The sequence below is a fragment of the Protopterus annectens genome, chromosome 12.part0, assembly GCF_019279795.1.
Source record: "Protopterus annectens isolate FY-2018-M chromosome 12.part0, PAN1.0, whole genome shotgun sequence".
Lineage (NCBI taxonomy): Eukaryota > Metazoa > Chordata > Ceratodontiformes > Protopteridae > Protopterus > Protopterus annectens.
In genome coordinates this window covers 575,080,681-575,107,484 of record NC_056746.1, presented here as the reverse complement: position 1 = coordinate 575,107,484, position 26,804 = coordinate 575,080,681, and the positions used below count along the sequence as shown (strand labels likewise).

General features: G+C 40.4%; 1 protein-coding gene across 1 annotated transcript in view; it reads left to right on the top strand.

Annotated features, from left to right (window-relative positions):
• Window positions 1–26,804, top strand: part of TECPR1 (tectonin beta-propeller repeat containing 1) — a gene marked incomplete in the record, with an annotated part of 1,181,271 nt that overhangs the window by 421,864 nt on the left and 732,603 nt on the right. The window contains 1 exon segment of the mRNA XM_044089712.1: window positions 17,410–17,555. Coding sequence (XP_043945647.1) covers window positions 17,410–17,555 — 146 coding nt within the window.

Sequence of the window (26,804 nt, the reverse complement as noted above, 5' to 3'; positions counted from 1 at the left end):
TTATTGGAGAAAACTGGCAAGGGAACCAAGATATTGGGAAAATAACTAAAGAGGGAAAGATGATAGAATGGTAAGATGCCAAGAATTTTTTTTGGACTGCAGGTTACAGTTTGTCTTCCCTATTAAGGATTGATATCAGCAAAGAGAAAGAAATAAGGGGGGTCCTAAATGAAAGACCAGTACTGGTAGAGTTTTTATTAGAATCTAGAGCAGAAGCTGCTATTAAAGGAATAATTAGTAGAGCATATAAAATATTGCATGATAACTATAAGAATGAATCAGAGGAGGTTAGAAAGGATTAGGAAGAGAGATTGGATAAGCAAATCACAAAGAAACAATGGGAGGATATATATATATATATATATATATATATATATATAATCTCCCAAATATGCAACAATATCTACCCGGTTTCAAATTACACCATGTTGTATGTTTGATGAGCTGCTCGCTATGAGGCCTGTAAAGTCAAATACAATACAAGAACTCCTGCAGCTGGGAATCTTACTGGAACATGGTAAAAACTGCAAAAATCTGTCAAACTAGATGACAGTAGGACATGGGAAGCGCATTAAAAGGAAAAGATGTGAATGATCAAGAAAGAGAGGCTCTAGAGTAGGAATTAAGTTCAGACTAAAAACAAATCGGTACAGGCCTGCACTTCCTTCCATGCTGCTGGCAAATTTGTGCTCACTAGAGAGCAAGATAGACTACTTAAAGATGGAGCTTTCTGCATAAATTAAGGTGAGAAATAACTGTTTACTTGGGTTCACTGAAACCTGGCTAAACTCAAGTGTAAATGATAATACAGTATATTTAGTGGGAATGTCATTATTTTGCGCTGATAGAATTCACTCTCTGTGTGACATATTTCATGGAGAGTGTGTGTATATATATCATCAACAACTGGTAGACAGACTGTGAAATAATCACCTCTCACTGCTCAGAGAACATCGAGTTTATGTCAGTAAGATGCAGGCCGTTCTACTTACCTAGCAGGTTCAGTGGACTGAGCTTAACAGCTGTCTACATTCCTTCTAGTGGTAATACCAACGAGGCAGTAAACATTCTGTATCTGTCCGTAAATGAGCTACAGAATAAGAACCCAGTGTTTGTTCATATAATTGCAGATGATTTCAATCATACTGATCTGAAATATGTATTAACCCATACCATCAGTATATGAAGTTTGCAACAAGAGGGGATAGCACTCAGGGTAAGGTACACACAAACATAAAGCTGGCCTACAAAGCAGTATTTTATCCACACCTGGGCAACTCAAACCATCTGGCCATCATGCTATTTCCTGTATATAAATCATTGCTAAAAGGGACAAACCAACAACCAAACAAGTAAGGATATGGCCTGCGGGAGCAGTTTTGGTACTGCAGGACTAGTTTAAATGCACGGACTGGTCAGTGATTTGAGAGGCAGCTAAGAAGAACCAATTTATAGACCTGGAGGAGTATGCAGAATCAGTAATGGCCTACATTTCAAAATGTGTTGATGATGTAACAGTCATTAAAAGCATCACCATACATGCAAACCAGTAACCCTGGCTGTCTGGTGAAGTATATGAACTCTTAAAGGCATGAATTCAAATCAAAGGACAAGGATGCTCTAAGAGAGGCCAGAGCAAATTTAAATAGAGGTATGAAAGAGGCAAATAGGACCCATTGATGTAAAATTCAGAGACACTTCTCTGACCAAAGGGACTCTAGGTGCCTGTCGATAGGCATACATGCAATAACTGACTACAGGCCTGCATCCTCCCCATGTGATAACATCACAGAATTTCTGAATAAACTAAACACCTAGTTCACCCGATTTGACATGGATAACAACACTGTGGCAAGTAAGCTCCCTGTCGAATAGGGTGAAGAGGTGCTATGTCTCAGCACATCTGATGTTCTGACGACCCTAAGGAGAGTAAACCCAAGAAAAACATCTGGTCTTGACAATATTATGAGAAAGGTTCTTAAAGAATGTGCTACTCAACTGTCCACTATACTTACTGATATTTTCAATATATCCCTATTTCTAGCCATTGTACCTAAATGCTTCAAAAATACAGCAGTTATTCCCTTTCTCAAGAAATCTCAACCAACAAGTCTAAATGATTACTGACCAGTTGCTTTTACATCTATGGCAATGAAGTGTTTTGAGTGGCTAATCAAGAATCATATCTCTTCAGATCTAACTGCAACACTGGACAGATTACAGTTTGCTTATAGATGTAACCACTGCATGGCTGACGCTATAGCTATAGCACTTCATGGATCCTTGGCTCATCTGGAGAACAAGAATTGCTATGCTAGATTGCTGCTCATCAATTTTTTTTCACCTTCAGCATTGTCTTCTCCCATAATCTGTTTATTAAGCTGATCCAGCTGGGCATCAACACTCCCGTATGTAACTGGATACTAAACTTTCTCATAAACAGACCCCAAAAGGTATCTGTGGAAAACAACATTTCAAACAGTATCACACTAAGCACAGGTGTCCTACAAGGCTGCATCCTGAGTCCTCTGCTACTCACCTTGCTGAAGCATGACTGCATGGCCAAGCATGAATCCAACAAAGTCATCACATTTCAGATGATACCACTGTTATAGGTCTTGTCAGGCATGGAGAGGAAGTAGTCTACAAGGAAGAAGTGGAGCATCTGATAGGCTGGTGTGACAGCAACAATCTAGCCTTAAATCTAAGCAAGACCAAAGAATTAATAATGGATTTCAAGAGTACACAGTAGGTACTTCAACCTCTGGAGATTAAGGGGGTGGCAGTGGAAAGAGTCAAACGTACCAAGTTCCTGGGGATACATATCTGCGATGACTTATGCTGGATGACTCACATTAACCACAGAGTGAAGAAGACACAATGTCTGCACTTCCTTCTGAAACTGAGGAAGGCAAACCTGGCACACACCATCCTCAAAGCCTTCTATAGGGGGACCATCAAGAGTGTCCAGACTAATAACATCATTGTATGGTATGGAAACTGAAAGCATCTGACTGCAAGGCACTCCAGAGGGTAGTGAAGGCAGTGGAAAAAATCATTGGTTCCTCTGTCCCATCCATGGATGAGCTGCATGAGTGTGTGGTAAAAGCTAGGAAAATAATAGACGACCCCACCTATCCTATGCATGACATGTTCTTCTGCCTGTCCTCGGGTAGACGGTATTGCAGCTTACACTGCAAAACATCTAGACTCAGGGGTTTCTTCCCTCTATCAACAAGGCTGTGGAACTCAAATGTCAAGCATGACAGTAGATAACAGGATCAATATGGCACAAGCTGTGGTATACTGTCTATAGTAACTATTTGGCAGTTGCTTAATAACTGGAACAGGTAGACAAGCTCTTCTATTACTATTAGTGCAATAACCAGAGGGAGTCATCACTCCATATATGTGCAATATGAACAGAGTTTATCACACTACTAACGTGGATGTGTAATACTCTAAGCAAATCACAATGGAAATTCTTAGTCTGTGCAATACCTACTAGTATAATATTGTCTAATGTCTTATTGTTCAACGTGGTAAATTTATGTGTCGTCAAGTATCCTAATTATTACTTTATGTGAATCTGTCTTACTGTCCTTCTAATTGTATGTTATGTCTTGCACTGGGACCAAGTAACAAAATATCATTCAGCTAGCACTGCTAGGTATATCTGATCAAAAATAAAGTTTACTTTGACTTCGATTTTTTGCTTGGAAATACTTACATAGATATTTTTATACCCCAAGTAGACTCCAGAGAATTTTTCCTCAGGTAGGTAGCAAAGCAAATGCTTGAGGTGTAATAGGGAACAAAAGCTACAGGAACCATTTTTAAAATCCCCTTGGTGTAGCTGCTTGTCTCGTTGGATGGAGTGCTCATACCTAAGGTTATTTTTCATATTTGTTTCTCTTCATTTGTAAAATGTATTGATGTTAACACCATTGTAAAGTGTAATGAAGCTAGGTGTATTTTTATGGGAGACAGTATTTTCAGTACCTCTATGTGCACTTGAAACTTTTTACCTAGCCATTGTATTAGTGTGGCTCAAATACTGTACTTTCTAGAGTATAGACTTGTTAGAGTTTTGTTACTTGTGTAGAGCATTTAATGTTGGAATATTATTTCTTTGCTGCTCACTTTATTATTATTGCATTTTTTAATAATGCCTAGTTATTAGTGTGTACATTTCCTCACCTATTGGTTTAGAATTTATTCTATTTAATTTGTATCAGTATTCCTACATGTGTTCTTAAAATCTTAGCAGTCCATGTTGCACTTCTCTGCTTGTAACATGTACAGTATTGCACTGACTAATATGTGTTAGTTCTATAAATGTTATCTTCTATTTTCATCTTCTGATATATATTTGCAACTGCATTAATCTGTTGAATGTGATAACTGACAAAACTTGTCTTAATTTTCACATTATCACAAACTGAGGCATTCATCTGTGTATAGATTACCTAGTTTTTTTTTCTTTCCACTCCTCTGTTAGCAGCTTTGTATCTTTTGCATTTTTTTCTTATCAACAATTGCAGTATTTTGTGTTAATATTGATTATTTTTCTTCCCAGCTTCTCCTTTTAATCTACTTTCCCTGGATCCCCGCCAAGCCAAGTTCGATTTATTGGCCTGCAGTGCTCTTTAACAGAACCGGGCAACCTTGGGATGAGTGTTATTTTCAAAGTATACATAAATTATGTTTTATCTTCTAGACAAAATTAATTGCTAGCCATTGTTTAATTTCTATTTTTAGGTAAAGCACTCCATCATGGAGGTTCGCTTGCCCCCTCCCCATACTTTACTTCCTAACAGCAGTCTCCCTTTGCAAGCTGTTTCAACTATTTGAAAGCCCTGCTGTTTTTCTAGTATTACTAAACACTTTCTCCTATAAATTGTGGTCTTTCTAAATCCCCACATACTCCTGGTTACAAGTATTTTTTATTTCAAACGAAAGGTATGCAAAACAAGTAAGTCCAAAGTACCTACTGATTTTCCTGATTGTTTCAGGACATTAGCTGCCACCCCCCCCCCCATTCTGTACTTTTAACTGCAATCTGTCTTTATATGCTGTACTGTTTGTATGCTCTGCTGTTTACTACTTCTAAAGCTTTTCTCTTATAAATTCTTGTCTTCCTAATTTCCACATATCTCCTTGGTAAAATTGGCTTATTTTACTTCAGTAAGAAAGGTATGCAAAACAAGCAAGTCAGAGTACCTACTGCCTTTTCTTATTGTTTCTGTAGACTTGCATAACTGTGAAATCAGGGCCAGCCCTTTTCATCATACTATTAGCTTTCCACCACTTTTGTAGTCTATTCTGATCCCCCCCCTCCCCCACAAGAACAATTACAGCTTAATCAGGGCCAGCCCTTTTCATCATACTGTTGGCTATCCTCCACTTTTTCTGGTTTATTCTGTCCTCCCCCTCCCTGACAAGACCTATTACAGCCTAACTTAGCTTTCTTAAGCTACAGGAGCCAGTGTCCTGGTACTGCTGTAACATTAAGTTTAGTACCAACCGTGTCTTAGACCCTCCCTTATTTGAAATCTTACCTCTGTTCCTTTCTGGGCTCCACATTTAACTAACATTATATCTTACAATTACCGTACTGTCTGTGCTTTTCCCCGCCCTTGCTAAGCAGCCTACAGCGTTTTTTTCTTTGTCCCTTAATTCCCTTACCCACCAAGCTATATTTTATATATTTTGCCACTAGGTGGCACTGCTCAACCACTTATAGTGTAAAGATCACTTATATCATTTTTCTGTTCTCTCCCAAGCAGTCCTCCACTCTCATAGCATATTTACCCCACTGGCCTGCTTTGACTTGTGCATTGTTTTATTACCTTTCCCCCCCACATTCCCCAGCCTTGCTGTTCCTGTACTTCCCCTAAGCTCCCAAGTTTCATCTACAGCTGGCTGATTAGTTTCCGTCAGCTACCTTCTCTCCAGCTCTTCCCGCTCCGTTCGCCCTACGGGTTCATTCCGCTCCCCTACCCTGCCCCCAATTTCCACCCGCCCCCACTACTCCTACATTTATTTCAACTCCAGACCCCTCCCTCCCTCAACCAACCAATCATCTCCACTCTGTAACCCCTCCCCTCTCTACCTCCACCTGCCAATCACAACCACTCCAACCCCACCAATCAAAGTCCCTATAAACATCTATTTTTACTCCATCTATACACATATACAATCTGCCCTACTCATTTTATACTGCTAATATACACATATACTCCTCTACCATGCCTTATCTTCTACCTCAAATCATTCACACCCCATTTATCTGCATTCTGTTCTTACTCCCTTTATACAACGCTACCTCCTACTCCTATAACCAACTCCACCCCTCCTTCCTGTCCTACCCCCCACTCCCAACCTACACATAAGCACATTTACATTCATATAAAAGTAATCAAACTGTATTAACAAGTTAAAATTAACAAACATTATACTTCACATATATCGCTATACATCATATAACCTAAGCAGTATTACCATGCCTTATCTTCTACCTCAAATCATTCACACCCCATTTATCTGCATTCTGTTCTTACTCCCTTTATACAACGCTACCTCCTACTCCTATAACCAACTCCACCCCTCCTTCCTGTCTGGAGGGAGGGGTCTGGAGTTGAAATAAATGTAGGAGTAGTGGGGTTGCCCGACTGAAAGAACTCCAGCTTTATTCAGTCTCATACCGCTTGCTCAGAGGTGACCTGTGCCTGACATATAAGGCCATGTCAAACCCAGATTTGATGAATATGCTTCACCTCAAAAAATCTAGATCCCTCAGAACCACAAGGGCGGGAGACTTAAACCTTGACACGGTTATAAATAGAACGTGCTGGAGGGACAGATTCATCACCCAGAGACTCCCTATGCTGTGGAACAAAATCCCGGTACATGTGAGGCAGAGCACCTCGCTGGCCTTGTTCAAGAGGAATCTTGACCAATGGATGGGAGATCGCAGATATACCCCAGGGATTACTTCAGTGTCACTGCTTGACAGAGGCACAGAAAAATGATAGGCATAGTTTTTATTCAAACTAAAGGGGTGGCGAAAGCCACATAACTATGGGCTAGGCTTATAAATGCCCTTGGGCAGATAGCCTAGTATGAACCTATGAACCTATGAACCTATAATGTATTCAATTCTTGCCCCTTTTTAAACAAGAACAATATTTATTAAAGCATCACTTACAACATAAGCAATCATACATTTAAATAAATGAAAACAAACCACACCGACACAATTCCAGTTGCATTTTACATCACAAACCATACTGATACTCTCCCAGTTGCAAACCTTATACAGCACTTTTAATCTACCCAATCATTTTCAGTCAAACATTACATAGCTCATTTAAGTCTTGCCTTCTTTTAAACTTCATTCCTCCCTTGTATGTATTGTTCCCACAACTCCTATGTAGTTTGCTCCTACCTTTTTACAAAGATCTCACTTCCAGTTGTTTTACCTCTGTTACTATATTCACTACTTCTAATACAGGTGGTTTAGATTCTGATTTCCATTTTCTAGTAATTGCTTTTTCGGCAGCCAACAAAATTAGAGACAGCAAGTCCTTACCATGTCTAGACAATTCCGATTCTGTATCATTGTTCAGAAAAAATCATCTCCCTCGTCACACCAAAGTGCCCACCCAGCATCTCTGACAGTGCATCCTGCAAGAAATCCTTAAAGTTTGCCAACTCAATGTACTCCCACAGTGAATATTCCTTGTTGAAAACTGATTTCTCACAGAATCTACTTAATCTCCATCAAAGCTTTGAATGAAAAATTGTGTTTTTATATAATTTATATAGATTTAACTTCAGCATTTGACATATTCATACAAAAAACACTGATCAATACATTAGTACAACTAAGTATTGATGTACTCTTGATAAGATGGATAGCTGCATGGCTTACAAATAAGACACGGCAAGTGTCATACAGCAACTGGACAGGTGAAATACTTGGTTACAGTCAAGGTGTCCCATGGGGTTTCTGTCCTAGGTGTTTACTTGTTTAGATTGTATCTTTCAGACCTAACTTTTTCATCTGAGGTGTTCTACAGTCTATATGCAGACGATTTGAAATTGGGTAACGTGATTACATATGATACAGATAAGGCATGTCTGCAAAATAACTTGACTAAATTGACCATTTGGGCACAGGAGTATAATATGCTGATAAATACATCAAAACTAAGCATATGGGATTTGGGACACATCACTTGAAATGTGAATATTTAATACAGCACACAGTGGTCAAAACTTTAGACTTATTTAACAACTTGGGTATGTGGGCAGATTTAGGTATGAGTTTTTCTAATCATATCAACCAGTTGGTTGATGATAGTTATAGAACTCTAGGTTGCATAAAAAGATTTACAAAATCTTGGAAATCAAACATAATGAAGTCATTGTTTGTTAGTTACATTAGACCCAAACTTGAGTTTGGAATAACAATATGGAAACCCTATAAGAAAACAAGCATGAGTAAACTGGAAAGAGTACAGCAGAAATATACCAAGGGCATACATGGATGTGAAAGTTTAAGTTATTATGAAAGACTAAAATATCTGAACTTGTACAGTGTCTCTTACATATATCTAAGAAAAGATGTTATTCAGCTATATAGGGCATTTAAAGACAACTATTTCTGGAAATGTTTGGAGTTATCAAAAAGTACTACAGAATCATCAGACAACCTATGTAGAAGATTCTGTAGGAATAAGAAGTGTGCTAATTGATTCTCTGACAGAGTAGCTGATGCATGGAGCAGACTACCAAATTACATTAAAACAAGTTCATAGGTTCATAGGTTCATACTAGGCTATCTGCCCTAGGGCATTTATAAGCCTAGCCAGAGTTGTGTGGCTTTCACCACCCCTTAGGTTGAAGAATACTATACCCATTAGTTTGCCGTGCCTCTGTCCAGCAGTGATACAGAGATGATCCCTGGGGTAAACCTACGATCTCCCATCCACTGGTCAAGATTCCTCTTGAACAGAGCCAGTGAGGTGCTCTGTCTCACATGGACCGGGATTCTGTTCCACAGCATAGGGAGTCTCTGGGTGATGAATCTGTCCCTCCAGCACATCCTATTTATATCCGTGTTGAGGTTTAAGTCTCTTGCTCTTGTGGCTCTGGTGGATTTGGATTTTTGAGGTGGAGCATGTCCATTAATTCCGGTTGGATATGGCCTTGTATGTCAGGCACAGGTCACCTCTGAGCAGATGGTATGCGACTGAATAGAGCTGGAGTTTCTTCAGTCGGGCAGCATATGGCATATTTTTGAGCCCCTTTATCCTTTTGGTGAGGAACTTTTGGGGTCTTTCCAATTGCTGCAGGTGTCAGGTAAGATACAGAATGGGGCATTGTACTCAATCATTGGTCTGATAAGTGAAGAGTACAGGGGAACAATGACCTCCCTTGATCTGGATGTGAATCCCTTCATAATCAGGTGGGCAATGTAGAAGGTCCTCCTAACCACTTTGGCAATGTGAGTGTCAAAAGAAAGGTTACTGTCAACTTGGGTCTCCAGGTCCCTGATAACCTCTTCTGTGCTTAATGGATTGCCACCTATGTGGTAACTTGGGGTTACCTTGTTTTTACCAAAGGGTATGACTATACATTTTTTGGCGTTTAGCTTAAGGCCATGGCTCTGGCACCAGTTATCCGTTTCTATGAGACCTCTCTGAAGGATATCTGTGTCTGATGAATTTTCAACTATGGCGCCCAGTTTGCAGTCATCTGCAAACTTTGTCAGCCACAATCCTCCTATGTTTGCCTGCACTTCTGAAAAGTAGATGCCGAACAAGAGGGGGCCCAGGACTGAACCCTGTGGGACACCCCTTGTGACCGGCTTGGAGTCTGACATGGCACCAGCAACTCTAACCCTGTGGGTTCTGTCCTTGAGCTAGTTTGCAACCCATCTTGTGACATATGGGTTTACATTTAAGCTGGTGAGCTTTTCTATGATACCCGAGTGGGGTATTGTGCCAAAAGCTTTTGCAAGGTCAAGGTAGGCTGTGTGAACTGCCTTACCCTCATCAATGGCCTTGGTGACTGTTTCAAAAAAGTCGACCAAGTTCAAGAGGCATGATCTGCCCTTGACAAAGCCGAATTGGGTAGGATCCAATGTCTGTAGGTCCCCTATGTCTTTATTTATGAGTTCCATTATGATCCTCTCCATAGCTTTGCAGACCAGGCTTGTTAAGCTTATGGGGCGGTAATTACCAGGGTCCATAGAAGCACCGCCTTTGTGGAGTGGGACCACACTTGCCGTATGCCACTCTTTGGTGCATGATCCTGTGGTAAGGCTAAGATTAAACAGCAGCCTTATGTGTGGGTTTAGTTCCTCATTGAGTTCGTAGCACACAGCCGGGGACACCATCCGGTCCCATTGATGCTGTGTTTTTAGCTTTAGAGAGAGCAGCTCTCACCTGGGCATTTGAGATGATTGGGAGGCTACACTCTGCTGGGATAGATATTTCTCCTTTTGGGGGGGGGGGGGAGAAATTTTCACTGAACCTGTCTGCCAGTATGTTTGCAATGTCTGTGGGTTCAGTGATTTTGTATCATTTTGGACTAATTCTGAGCATATCTGGGAGTTTCCACCCAGATTTCTAACATAGCTAAAGAAGGCCTTATGATTGTCTTTTGAGTCCTTGGCGATTTTTCTCTCAAAGTTGGCCTTGGATGATTTTATGAGTGATCGTAGTTTTTTTACTAGTATTGATCAGAGATGTCTTCCCTTTTAGGGATTTTGCTCTATCTTGTAGTAGCTTTCTCCTCTTGTTGTAAAGTTTGTTTATGGCTGGGGTCCACCAGATCGGGCGCTTGCCTTTGGTGGAAAGGGTCTTGATTTTATTTGGGATTGCTTGATCCATGCAATCCTGGAGGTGCTCGTAGAAAGCATTTGTAAGGGATTCAGCAGGGTGGGTTGTGGTTTCCAATGGCTCAGGGGCCTTGAAGGATACCACATCAGTCTTAAGAAGTGTGAAGTTGGCTTTTGAGAAGTTCTTCACTGTGGTCTTTTTTGTTGGGGGTGGGGTCGGGATGTGGATCTCCAGTGAGATTAGTTTATGGTCTGATCTCACCAATGAGGGATATACTTCCAGTGTGGAGCATTTTGTCCCCATGTTTGTGATGATCAGGTCTAGTATATTTTCACCTCTTGTGGGAATGGTGACAAGTTGTTCCATAGCATTTGAGTTTATGAACTCCAGGAACCTTTGGGCTAGGGTATTGGGGCTTGAGTAATGTTCCCAGTCTATGTTTGGGTAGTTGAAGTCACCCAATATGATGGTGTTTGGAGAGACATTTATACTCTCCAGTGTCTTCAGGAAGGCTGTGTGGGGTTCCTGAGTTTGAGAGGGTGGCCTGTATCATGCTACAAACTGTAGAGCAGTTTTGCCTATGGTTAATTGCACCTGAATGGTCTCTGATGCTTCGTGAGTTGCCACCAGCCTGGAGGTGTGGGTATCCTTGATGAATATGGATACACCCTCCTTTTGTGGTACGGTCTGGGTTTTGGGGCCGGAACACATGATATGAGGTAAAACCTGATAGTGCCGGGGTGCTCTCAGGAGCCTTGAACCAGGTTTCAGTCACAGCACAGACATCGATGTTCTCCATACTGAGGAGGGCTTCGAGGGTGTGCATCTTGAGATTTAGACTTCTGGCATTGAGCAGCATTACCCTTAGTTTTTTCCATTATTGTTTTCTAGGGCGGTGGGTTTAGAATTTGAGCCTTGTCTAAAAAAGGCACTATGGGGCTGGCAAGAGCCTCTGCCAATATCCGGAAACCCAGGGGTGACAGGTGCAAGCCGTCCCTTGCGAAGCAGCGTGGCTTGTCAAGCATGTCATTCCAGGCAGACAGACATTGGATCCCCTTAGAATGACACCAGAAATTAAGCCAATTATTAAAACTGATAATTTTGTCTCTGTATTGTGGCATCATTCTTGGTGAAGGTAGGATACTGCTCAGGGTCAGGGTCATACCAGCCTGGGCTACATAATCTGAGAGCTCCTTTATGTCTCTTTTCATGTAGTCCAGGGAGTGCGTCTCAGGTCATTCACACCGGCATGGACAATGACTGAGTCATACTTGTACTTGCTGTGGAGTGACCTGAGTGCTTGTGTTATGTGGCGGATTCTAGCGCCCGACAGACAGCTTACTGTGACCCTCTCCTTGTTCAGTCTGGTGAGTGGGACGTCAGTGTGTCTGACTATGGAGTCACCTATGGCAAGTGTGTCTGGCATTGTGTTTGGCCTTAAGGGCTGTGACTGATTTGCACACTGACTTTGTGATCTATGTGTTGCTTGTGTTATGTCATGAGGTGGCAGTTGTTTGGGTGTCTGCTTTGGAGGCCTCTGCTGTTTTGGTACATTTTTGATCAGTGCCTCCGAGTATGTCTTTGTGTGTTTATGTGTTTGATTTGTAGTTGTGATAGTTCTATGTGAGACTGGGTTTGTGGTGTGTGTGGTTACCTTCTCCTCCTGTCTGGTTTTGCCAGTCATGAGTTGAGAGAGCTCAGCCTCCAGTTTGGCTATATAGTTGCATCTCTCGCATGTATTTGTGTTTTGTGGGAGGAGGAGAGGGTTGTCTGTGTACATGAGGCAATTGTAACATTGCCTCAATATTCCCAGATTCACCAGCTGAGCAGGAGAGGACGCTAGCAACTGACCCTTTGACATGCTAGAAGAAATGAAAAAGTTTGCTGTGTAACTGAGTCAGAAAGGACCTATAGGGAAGTGGGTACTCAAGGGGGTTTTAAGCTAGTGAAGTACTTTGTATAATATAGAAGTGCTTTACCTGACTAAAAATGCTTTAGGAACAAGTGCTGAGCTTTACAGATAGAGAATAGACTGTTTAGATTACAAGTAGAGCAGTTCTAAAGGGAAAAAATGAAGAGCAGACTTTACGGAGCCAGAAATAGTTTAACCTTGTTTAACTGGCGCTGCCCGATGGTGCTCTAGTGGCAACTCCGCGCTAAATGCAGAAAAGGCAATAAGTCAGTAGTACAGGCTAGCACACTTTAGTGGGCAGCCAAACAATTAAATTAAACAGCAAACAAGCACTTTTCGCCTTGAATTAGACTAATTTGGACTAAAATGTACTTTTAAGTGCAGATAATAAAAAATGCAGTAAATAACTATGAAAACAGTTAAAGCTTGCTCTAGGTAAGCAGTAGAAGGTAAAACAAATATAAAAAACAGCAGGAAAGCAGTCACTTTTTTTCAGTTCTCTGTAGCCAGGAAGACTCAACATGACCACGTGGAGCTGTTTCTGAGCAATATGGCTTCAAAAAAATGCCAGAGGCAGATTTTAACCAGGGAACTTCAAAAGAGCTAGAAATGGTCCAAAATGACCAATTACTACAGCTTCTTGTGCTGAGGTCACTTCCCTCAGGGACAGGTAGGCTATTCAAGGCTCCCCACTCCCACTGGTGAGCTAAGAAACTTCCTTCTATCCAAGTAAGGCAATGGACAACACAGGAACTACAACACAGCCCAGGATACAGCAAGGCCTGTAAACTGGTCTAACTAGTTTAGGAGAGGCAGGAAAACAAGGAATATTTTTTTGTTTTTTTGTTTTTAAATAGAAGCACACAGAAATGCAGAAAAGGCAATAAGTCAGTAGTACAGGCTAGCACACTTTAGTGGGCAGCCAAACAATTAAATTAAAAGCAAACAAACACTTTTCGACTTGAATTAGACTAATTTCACTAAAATGTACTTTTAAGTGCAGATAATAAAAATGCAGTAAATAACTATGAAAACAGTTAAAGCTTGCACTAGATAAGCAGTAGAAGGTAAAACAAATATAAAAAAACAGCAGGATACTTAATCAGGAAAGCAGTCGCTTTTTTCAGTTCTCTGTAGCCAGGAAGACTCAACAGGACCACGTGGAGCTGTGTCTGAGCAATATGGCTTCAAAAAAATGCCAGAGGCAGATTTTAACCAGGGAACTTCAAAAGAGCTAGAAATGGTCCAAAATGACCAATTACTACAGCTTCTTGTGCTGAGGTCACTTCCCTCAAGGACAGGTAGGCTATTCAAGGCTCCCCACTAGTACTAGTTTAGATATTTTTAAGAACAGCCTGGGCACTTATGGGAACAAGTGTTTTGGTATATTGGCAAGCTAGAAGGGCATTAATGCCCATGCTTGAAATATATGTATATATGTATGTATACATACACATGTGTATGTATGATCCCCAGCTCAAATTACTTAAGAATGATATCTGTGTTAAAGCATATAAATACTACATGTCATGTAAACTGGATGTAAATCTGACGTAGCTCTTATACAGGTCAAAGTGCTCATCTATTTGTTTTTAATAAAGAAGCATGGTTCTTTTTTTTCGATTTAGGATTCTTGGCCAGCAGCCTTTTTGCTCACAGAGGTAATTTTCCCTGTGGTATACATGTATATATATATATATATATATATATATTTATATATATATATATATATATATATATATATATATGTGTGTGTGTGTGTGTGTGTGTATACATTATATATATTTTCACACACATAAACATGTGTGTGTGTATTATATATATAACGTGTATTCTGTATATGCACACAGACACATACGCACTTATATACACATGTATATGTGTGTGTGCATATATATATATATATATATATATATATATATATATATATATATATATATACACACATACACACACACACACACACACACACAACATGCACACACGTGTGTATGTGTATATATATATATATATATATATATATATATATATATATATATATATATGGAGAGAGAGAGAGAAAAAGATAGGTTTCCTTCAGAATACTAAGACAAAAATTCATCTTTTATGGTAGATTTGTTGATGACATTTTTGTTTTATGGAGAGGTAATGAGAATGAACTATCACATTTTCTGGAATATTTGGGGAGTACAACATTGTTCTTGGAGTTTGATGTCAGGAGTTCCAAGGAAGAAATAGACTTTTTAGATGTGACTGTCTTTTTGGATGAAGACGGTCAATTTAATACACTCCTGTAAAGAAAAGAATGTTGGAAAAGTCATACTTTGCATAGAACAAGTATGCATCCTAAACATGTGTATCCGCAAATAATAAATGGCCAGATGTTATGTGTATCTAGGCTTTGCAGAGATGATGAAGTGCACCAACATGAATTAGAATGATTACAGAACAATTTATTGACCCGAGGCTAAAAAGATTTTGAAACTTGACGGGGAACCATGAAGACAAAGGCACAGAGAAATGATAGAGGGAGACCTTATTTGTCAGAATCAGAAGACAGGATGATATGGAAAAACAAAATAGGGAACTGAGTGGCATGAGATGTTTACTAACACACAGTAGCAATGTATCAGCCATTTGTGAAATTATTAGGAAGAATTGAAAGATTTTAACTTCAGATGATAGCCTAAGACATATTGTTGGTGATGTCCCCAGATTCACTTTTAAGAATTAGTTGAATCTAAAGAGATTATCTTGCAAAGAAGATAATGTTCCACATAGCCTTAAAATGGGCACTTTTCCATGTAGAAGTTGTAAAGCATGCATTTATATAGATACAAGCAACTGTTTCAAACATGCTGTAACTGGTCGGACATACAAATTAAAGACTCATGTGGACTGTAGTACTAAGAACATAGTATATGCAGCTACTTGTGATAGCCCCCCAGGATTTTATGTTGGGAAAACCAGTAGGCCTTTTAAGAAGAGGATTCTGCGCCATCTTAGTGATATTAGACTTAATGTACAGACTAATGCTTTGTCACAGCATATTCAAATGTATTCTGGACATAAATTCTCCTTCCTAGCCTTGGAAAGAGTGCTAGATAAAATAAGGGGCAGAGATCTGTCAAATAAAACTGAAGTCTTGGAAACACGGTGGATAGCTGATTTACAGACAGACAGGAGCCCTGGTTTTATTGGAGTGGTGCCTTTAAAACCAATATTGAAAAGCAGGAAGCTCAGGAGATGACTTGACTTGACTGGATTAGCAACAATGTAAAAAAAGGGAGGTGTTACAATGTGAACAGGATCTGATGAAGGCATAGCCAAAAGCACTCATCCTATTTGTTTGTGGGGATTTGCATCCTGTTGTTTGAAGGATTGTATCTAGTCTTTATTATATTGGCTGCTTTTATTTTGATTGTATCTGCTGAACACTCATACTCTCTTTTCGTGGTGATATTGTGCAGTTTCAAGTACCTTGTAAATATACTGTTTCCCTTAAAGCCCTGCATCATTTGAGTGTAACCAGTTAGCACTGTGGGCAGGACAGTATTTCACTGGTTAAGATCGATCCCTCATAGTGCTGTGGTCTGTTGTTCAGTCCTGAGTTTCGGACGGACACTGTCTTTGTGGAGTCTGCCATGTCTCCATGGCTTTACTCAAGGTACTCCATTTTCCTCTCACTTTCCCAAAATATACTGCTTTATTTAACTGCTGTAAAATGTTTATGTATATTTCATTTATTCATACCCTTGTGAACACAGGTCATGGCTGAAAATGGTCTGTGGACCATTTATTTACCTGGATAACAGATACATACAATTTTATAACCTAAAAAAATGAGTTTGCAGTTTGGCCAAGCAAGTCATGTCAGCTGTTTGTCAAGGAGTTTAAGAAAGTGCAGGGAATGCTGTCACACCTCTTAGCTTCACTAGTTTAGCATGTTCCCCAGCCTTGTATCTTTCATATAAACTCCCGCTTGATACATTCCTGTAAGGCTGTTTACTTAGTAGTGCATAAAGAGGCACTGGTTTGTTAGTTTTAGATAGAACTGATAAAATTACTTTATTCTAAATTGGTAGCTTTCTTTAAAAAATGCAAACATAGATAAAAGTCATAAATGTGGTAATTTGACTCAGTCTAGAGTGATGCCTGTCTGCACTGTCTTACTGTAGTGTTTGAACATTCCTCTGGCAGAATGCATGGACCTGTATTGCAGCATTTCATGACATATTAGTGAAAATGTGGTTTCTAATTTAGGAAAACAAACGTAGAATCAGTATTGCCATTACAGTTACCTTAAATATTATAGACTCTGTTTGTAGCCACATTGATACAGGGTGCCAAGATTGACTAGCTTGTATGTCTGTGCTTCACTCACGGCAGGAGCTTGTATACTATATTGAGGGTGATGATGGTCATGGCAGTAGCAGTGGGAAGGGGGTTCTGCTTGTGCTAGTCATGAAACATTTTGCTCTTGAGTAAACTATGTGATGCCATTATGGGATTCATTGGTGGCTGTGTTTCAAGGCCAGCGGTCTACATTTAGACATAAAAACATGAAGCAGTATGTCACTGTTAAATGTGTTACTTAAAATTCCTGGTATGTTAATCTGATTGTGTGATTTTGTACTGTTTCAGGTCTGGCTTCTTCAGTGGCAGCCATGTCTTTGTTCGCAACTCCTGCAGAGACTGAAACATGGAAGAAACAGATTTTTGAACAGCTTAATGAAAGAACTAAACGAGAACAAAACAACTTCCAACATTATGAACAAGCTATAGAGCAGGTATTAAAAGGGAAGAATTTAGCTAGCCATGGTAGGATGCATTGTTATGCTGTCTGTTTTTGTCACTTAAACATGGCACGCGATAGGAACACGATAGGCATCGGGTGGAGTCATTACTGTGCAAGCTGCTACTGAACGTTGCTTACTTTCCATTTTGGAAATAGTACTATATATGCTGAGGTGGGATTTTAGTGACAAATCAGATGGAGAAGATGAACACATGAATATTGTCATGCAGATGGGGAATGCAGATGTCTTTCTTCTGTCATCTGAGAGAGTATGCAAGAGTTGGTCAGTGAAGAAAATTTGTGTCCCTTCATGCATTTAAAATGTATTACAAGTCAGACAGTCTAATGTGGTCTGTTGGAGATTTATAATTCAGCAAAATGAACCTGAGAGAAAAAAGAGCTCTGATTTTGTAGGGGATTGTGTCTTGAAAAAAACAATAGAGACTTGCTTGTATGTGAAAGGGAGAAATGAGGGAAGTCTAGCTATCAGATCTATTCCCTTGTTATTAGATTAATAATGCTGTAACGAAAAATGCATAATATAAGGGCAAATAAATGATGTCAGAGCAATCTCTGAGGATATTCACATTTGATGCCATGGCTGTGGTCTCTTGGAAGACTCGTTAGTGCCACTGACACAGGATAATGACTAAGTATTTGTCTGGCTGCAGGATTGTCTGACCCGGTCTTAGGTCACCTAACTAGTACTACAAGTGTGAGAATGCGCAGTTGTTCACCATTAAACCAACCGCAAAAAGTGCTCAGGTGTATCACATATTCTGGCACTCTAGATCAGTCCTAGAACTTCTGTTTGCAGGCCTAGAAACCTGAGAGGTTGAGGGGATGGAACATGTATTGAGAGTTCTGAACTCCATGGGAGAGCTTTGGGGAACAAAAGTGAAACTGAGGCCCCTTATGAAGGGCAGAAGAATCCCTGCTTAGCGCTTTGCCTATTACCATATGCAGATGTTATATGTGTACATGTACAAGATTAACGTAAAAGTTTCTTACAGCTGTCAGCATGATACCATACCTTATTACTTTACATATTCATCTACACATCTATCCATGTGCGCTATGACTGGATACAGTGCACCACTTCTCAGTCTCTTTTAGCTGCACTGTGTCCAGTGATAGCACATCTATCCATGTGTGCTATGACTGGATACAGTGCAGCTAAAAGTGACTGAGAAGTGATGCTGTTTGGAGTGGGGGCTAAGGCTGATGGTTTCATGGGTGGGGCAAGAGATAGCAGATAGTTATGTGAATGCAGCTAATTGCTGGTAGCCAGATGGAAAACAAACACATATACATCTAATTCACATATGCATACTTCCGATTAAGTCACTTTACAATAGGCTTTATCTATTTCTTCAGAGGTATTTTTGATTTCAGCACTGACTATGATTTAACATGCAGGTTTGATGTAATTTATAATATTTATACACATCTTAGTGTGCATCTCAATATATGAATATATTCATTTGAAAACTGGAAACAGAGAGGCAGCTAGAACTGACATTTTAGTCGAATTTGATCGAAAGTTTGCTTGTTTGTTTGTTTAATTTAACTGTGGAGGCTGCCCACTAAAGTGTGCTAGCCTGTGTAACTAATTTATCACTGTTTCTGCATTTTCTGTGTGTTTCTACCAAAAAAACAAAAAAATAATCCTTGTTTTCCCGCCTTCCTTGACTAGTTTAGACCAGTTTACAGGCATTGCTGTATTCTGGACTGTGGTGTAGGTCCTGTGTTGTCCATTACCTTACTTGGATAGAAGGAAGTTTCTTTGCTCACCAGTGGGAGTGGGGAGCCTTGAGCAGCCTACCTGTTCTTGGGGGAAGTGACCTCAGCACAAGAAGCTGTAGTAATTGGTTGTTTGGGACCATTTCTAGCTCTTTTGTAGTTCACTGTTTAAAATCTGCGTTTGCACGGCTTTGCGCGGTTATGCGCATAGCGCAGCACCGGTTAAACTTTTTCTGGCTCCGCCAAGTCTGCTCTTCAAGTTTTCCCTTAAGGAAGCTCTACTCTTAGTATAACCAGACTACTCACTGTATTATAAGCCTAGCACTTGTTCTCAATACTTCTCTACTAAGTAAGCACTCTCGTACTAAGTAAAGCACTACATCTACTTACCACCCCTGTGAATATCCACTTCCCTTAAAGGTATACCACTCCCTTATACTGTTCTAGCATGCCGAGTGGTAGATTACTGGCGTCATCTCCAGTTCAGCTGGTCAATCTGGGTATCTTGAGACAATGCTACAATTGTCTCATGTACACAGACAACCCTCTCCTCCTCCCAACAAACACAAATACATGTGAGAGATGCAACTATATAGCCAAACTGGAGGCTGAACTCTCTCAACTCAGGGCTGGCATGACCAGACAGGAGGAGATGGCAACCACACACACAACAATCCCAGTCCCACATAGACCTACCACAACTGCAAACCAAACACATAAAAACACAAAGACATACTTGGAGGCTCTAATAAAAAACTTACCAAAACAACAGAGGCTTCCAAAGCAGACATCCAAAAATCCACCACCTCAAAACAAAACACATGCAACACATACTTCATTAAATCAGTGTGTCGACCAATCGCAGCCCTTAAGGCCAAACACCTTGCCTGATACACTAGTAATAGGTTACTCCATAGTCAGACACACTGATATCCCACTGACCAGGCTGAACAAGGAGAAGGTGACTGTGAGCTGTCTATCGGGAGCTAGGATCCGCCACATAACACACGCACTCAGGTCACTCCAAAGCAAGTGCAAATATGACTCCGTCATTGTCCATGCTGGTGTGAATGACCTGAGATGTACCTCCCTGGACTACATGAAAAGAGACATAGAGGAGCTCTCTGATTATGTAGCCCAGGCTGGTATGACCCTGACCCTGAGCAGCATCTTGCCCTCGCCAAGAATGATACCACAATACAAAGACAAGATGATCAGCTTTAACAATTGGCTCAAGTACTGGTGTCATTCTAAGGGGATCCAATGTCTGTCTGCGATATGGTGGACAAGCCACGCTGCTTCGCAAGGGATGGCTTACACCTGTCACCACTGGGCTTCCGGATATTGGCTAAAGCTCTTGCCACCCCCATAGTGCCTTTTTTAGGCAAGGCTCAAAAGACAAACCCACCTCCTTAGAAAACAAAAATGGAAAAAAACTAAGGGTAATGCTGCTCAATGCCAGAAGTCTAAATCTCAAGATGCAGGCACTTGATGCACTCCTCAGCATGGAGAAAATCGACGTCTGTGCAGTAACTGAAACCTGGTTCAAGGCTCCTGAGAGCACCCCAGTGCTACCAGGCTATACCTCGTATCATGCTTTTCGGCCCCAAAACCCGGGCCGAACCACAAAGGGAGGGGGAGTGTCCATATTCATAAAGGACACCCACACCTCCAGGTTAGTAGCAACACATGAAGTATCAGAGACCATACAGGTGCAACTAACCATAGGCAAAACTGCTATACAACTGGTAGCATGTTACAGACCACCCTCCCAATCTCAAGAACCCCACTCAGCCTTCCTGAAGACATTGGAGGATATGAATGTATCACAAAATACCATCATACTGGGAGACTTCAACTACCCAAACATAGATTGGGTACATTATTCTAGCCCTAATACCCTAGCCCAAAGGTTCCTGGAATTCATAAATTCAAATGCACTGGAACAACTAGTCACCTCTCCCACTAGGGGAGATAATATACTAGACCTGATCATCACAAACATGGGGACAAAATGCTCCACACCGGAAGTATACCCCTCACTAGTGAGATCTGACCACAAACTAATCACCCTGGATATACATATCCCACCTCCACCCCAGCACAAAAGACCACAGTGAAAACTTCTCAAAAGCAGACTTCACTCTTCTTAAGACTGAGATGGTATCCTTTAAGCCCACTGTGCCAGTGGATACCACATCCCACAATGCCGAATCCTTCACAAATGCTTTCTATGGACATCTCCAAGAATGCATGGATCATGCAATCCCAAACAAATCCAAGTCCCTCTCCTCCAAATGTAAGCGTCCTGTCTGGTGGACCTCAGCCATAAACAAATTGTATAACAAAAGAAGGAAGCTACGGAATAGATCTGTCAACCAGACTTGCAAGGAGTAAATGGAACAGGAAGGTATAGCCTGACACTGCAGTGAAGATTATCATGTTACCTCTTGTGTGGAGAACTGACTGTGTCGGACAACAAGCTTCTCTTGTCTTCTGCAGAAGACAACATGGTTTGCATCATGCTCTTCTTGTGCTGAAAGGCAAAAAAGCAAATTAGTGGGCCATGATAAGTGTAAGGTACAATATTAGAACAATATATGTACAATTCCAGAAGTGTTCTGCATTAGCTGCATGTTAAGCAGCAGGCAACTACAGAATCCTGGGGGGCCACAACAACAGGCTGGTGTTATCATCCACACAGGGGTTGATGGTCATGATGAGATGCAGCTATCAGATGAGTCACAGTCAGATGACAGATCATCATCGTCTTCATCCTGAGTGTGGCTCCTCTCCAGTACAGGCTGTGTGTATGGCCTCATTCACACTAGAACCTGATGCTGTATAATGTTAGTGATCATCATCTCCAGTGATGAAGGGGGTCTCCATGCTCCTACACTTAGTGGTATTCCCATTTCGCAGCCTGGTGGAAGTTCCCAATACCATCACTTGTCACAATTTTCCCCTGACATGTGGGCATCACTCTGGATCATTCAGCAGATATGTTGGTGTATCATCCTGCCATTGCCTTTTACAATCCAGTTCAGCGTGGACCTCATTGCTGTGTTACTTGGCATCCCTGATGATATGCAGACCGGAAAGCAGTAATGATTGACTTCCTGAGGTCTGTGTCGGCACACATTGCTTCCATGTCAACCTTCTTATGGAAGATTGACAATGCTACTATCACTGCACTCACCGTCATTGTTGCCAAGTGTTAGGTGAGGGTACATACATACTGAAGGGGCTTGTAGAGGAACCACCATGGGGTACACAAGCCTCACCAACATCACAACACTCCTACATCCCTCATTATGAGAGACCAATGAGAGACCACATCTGTCACTCTGCAGTAGCAGGTCTACACATGTGCAAACTTCAACAAGTTCATAATCACATAGTCATATAGCATTCCTGTCTGAAGAAAACATAAGTTCCAGTGGAACAAGTCCACATAGTGGTGGGTGTGCAACTGCAGGTCTTTGCTATTTCAGCATAGTCTTGTTTGATGATAGTGTTGATATGCCTTCCCTGCTTGCCTTTTCTATGCATCTATGCTGGTATCCTGGAGCTGCCCGGACTGTCTCTTCATCTCCATATTATGGAACATAAACTTGCTAAGGAAATTCTGTAGGCTGTGACAGGGACATACTGGAGTACCTCCTAACACTAGTTGAGGCAGTGGAAGTGGGTTTTAAGCTGGCAGAATGCATGCTCTGTGCTGTTCCAAGTTTGAATGTGCATGGAGTTGTATTGCTGTTTGGCCACAACGTATGTGGATACACTGTTGAAGGTGGCACTGGATATGTGCTGGAGTCCTGGCATATGACACCCATACAGACCCACACGATTGTAGGCCATCCTCAACTTTTATAAACTATCAAATTTTAGCAATGTGTTTCAGTTCTTCAATGCACATCTCTTATGTGGTATTATAGTCTTTTACGTTTAAATTAGGTTCACTATCTTGAACTATATCTTTATGACAGTAATTACTATATACATTTTCCCCCTCTTAGCGTCCCTGTCTTTTTCCTCCTTTATAGATTCCTTCCTCGTCTGTATTTGACTCCAGTCTTCCTCTTATTGGTAAGTTCACCCCCCCCCCCCCGGGCTAAGTTTGCTTATGCCTGTCCATATGAGAGCTCATGTTCTTATTTTGTTTTTACACCTTCCTGCCTTGCTAGCATTTTCTCTCCATCCTTCTACACTTTATATCTCACTTCCCTTTTTTCCCTCTTTTTCTGTCAGATTTATCTTTATCCTTAACTTTAGGTGACCCTAATATTTGATGTTCCACTTTCTCCTCTCCTTTTTATCACCTCTGTTTCCCTGTTTTCTTCACTTCTATTTTATTTTCAGTTCCTTGCTGTTCTTCCATCCTTTGCTTTCATTTCTTTCATTTTCCCACCATTGCTTTATTTCCACTTTGCTTTCCTTCCCAATTTTGCTCCCTCCATATTTCCAAAAATCACTAACTTCCAGAGAATAGGGCGGCCTGTGAAATTATAAAACACTAATAACCAATCAAAACCTCTTCACACCCTGCTGTCAGCTTACAGTTTATTATAAAGTGTATCTTTTCTGGCTTTCTCATATAAGACTTTATCACAGCTGAACAGAAATGACCACACAAACTCCAATAAGTACACACATTCCGTCACATGGCCATCACGACTGATGTTCCACTAACATGCTAATTCAAATACAAATACCAATGAATATACATAGCTAATATTTTGTTGCAAAAAACATTAAATAATTCTTCACATACTTAAATGACAGGAATAAAAAACACTTTTAGAAAAACAAGAAACTTGATTTCTATAAAAATAATATAATAGGTTGCAATTAAAATTTTGCATTATGATTTTGCCTCTCGCTTTGCAGGAACACATTAATTTACACCTTCCCATTAATACCAGGGCTCATAAATGAAGCCAGTAACAGTTTTGAGTACAATTCCTTATATTCCATTTTATTCTCCTAATCTTTTCAACTCTTTTTGGTACCAGAATTTTTTCCATAATAAAAAATACAAAACCTTTAAAATTGCTGCATTTTTTAAAATGCCTAAAAAGTGCATTTTTCATATCCCCTATTCTGATGCTGTAGTCATGTTCTTAAGTTATTTGTTTCAGGAATCTTTCAGATTTACCTACATAAAATGCTTCACATCTCTCCTGTTTCCTCCCACCCTCTCCATATGTGTCAAAGTAGCTTGATACATACTTTATGTGCGAAACTTAGAGATTACATATTTTTTGTCCTCCTTGTCTTTATGTAGTGATGCTGTTATGCATAGTTCTTCCATACTTCTACCTAAATGGCATGCTACAAGGCATGTTCTCAGGCATGGCTACTGCCTTACAATCTAATTTGGGAAAGGCATCACACAGTGCTTATTTTTTTAAATTATTACTACAGGCTAAAATTTTCTACCATCTCACTTCATTTTCAATTTAATTTTTTTATATATTGTTTTTGTCTGTCCCTCTTTAGGGTTTCGAATAACCCGGTTGTTCACTGGTTCTTCTCATGTGTCAGTGATTCCTTGTCTTGTGTTCGATAGTGACCTGGCGATGACATCTAGTATTGGTTTCAATGTCTTGTAATGTGTCCTCTCCTTTTATTTATATGTAGACCAAGTTCTCTCAACCAGATAAAATTTCCTTCACCCCTACCCTACGTCATACTTATGCCCTTTCATTTTTTCCTCCTCCATTGTTCAGGGATAGGGTGAGTGGACGAAAAGAGGAAGTGAGGAGGAAAGATTTTTTACCTTTTCTCTAAAACTAAAGATGTTCAGTATGTCTTCTTCTTTATTTGCACTCATGTTCCCTTCCGTTTCTACTTATCCTCCTCAGCTCTCCTCTCACTGTCCCTCCAGTCGCTGTTTCTGCTTACTTCCTCTTGTGTATTTTGTGCTTCTGTGCCTGGCATATTTCTTTCATGATTTGCTGGCTTCTTGAGAAACTGTTGACCTTCCGCTGGGTCTGTAAACGTCCTAGCCTCACCCTGGGTGAATGCTTGCAAAGTCTTTAGGGAAAGTAACTTCCATCTTAAGCACCTCTCTTGCCTTACCCTTGTAATTAGTATAAAGGCATTCCTTCTCATCCTTGTAATGTATGAAAAGTTCTGGTTTATGAAAATATGTGCTTTTTCCTATTTTTATTTTATTCCCAGGCATCCATCTCTCTCTCTCTCTCTCTATTTCTGTCGGTACTCTTTCCTTTAATTCAGAAGTTTGAAACCTCAGTATGATGGCACATACTTTTCAGGTATCTTCACCCTGGTCTCCAAGCTGTTTGATGTGTCCTCTCAATTTTGATTTCTGCTGATGCAATACCTGTCCATTTATCCAGTTTCTCACGCATGAGTTTAGTACAATGCAAACCTTCCATTCGTTTTGGTACTCCTACAACCTTAGATGTTTTTATGTCTGGATCTATCCTCCATGTCCATGGTATTGGCTTCCAAACAGTTAAAATGGGCTTCAGTGGATTAGCTCCTGGTTTTAAGCTCTTCATTCTCCACCACCATTTCTTGAATAACTATTATGTGCTCATTGAGTCTATAATAACTATTATGTGCTCATTGAGTCTATGAATCACTTCTGCCAGTTTTTGTTTATGCACAGCTAAATTATGCATTGCTGTCTTCTTTACTTCTCTTAGCAATTTCCAGAGCAGCTCCAGGGTCACTCCTTGCTTTTCACCCATTCTATTGTCTTCCTTGGGATTTTCCTTCTTCTTCTTTAGTTTCCCTGATCTGTTCTTACTCTGACCATCTTTCATCACTCATTATTTCATGTTCTGTTTTTGCTTTTTTTGTTTCATCACTTTACTTTATTAGGTGTAATGTCTTGACTTTTTGGTGGAAACCTTCATGTTCACCTGATTTTAGTGTGGTTCCATACTAGGAAGTCTCTCTCTGACAAATTTTATACACTAGGGCTATTTTAATGCAGGCGTAGGCATGGGTGGTCAAGTATTTGCAATTTGCCTTTGTCAACTAGAGACATATGGGCCACACCAGGTTTATATTTCTTATTCCCCATTCACTGGTCCAATTTACACTTGAATTGGGTTAGGGAAGAACTCTTCTTCAAATAGATGGGAAGCCTGCTCCAGAGAAGTGGTAGCCTCTGAGACACATACCTGCCACCCCCCCCCCCAACATGTCCTATTTATGTTGCAGACAAGGTTCAGGTCCCTAGATTGGGTGATTCTGATGCTATTTGCCTTGGGGATGTGCAACAGGCCCATCAGAGTTGGATCAGATGATACTTTATAGGCCAGGCGTAGATCAGCTCTTGGCACTCTATAGGAGACAGAGTACAGGGATAGGGCTTTGAGACAGTCCATTTAGGACATGTTGTTTATTCCCTGTGTTCTTTTTGTGAGGAACCTGTGTAGACACTCCAGCTGTTCATATGCTAGTTGTATACGTACTGAAGGGGACATCGTACTCAATGATTCTTTGATGAGGCCAGAGT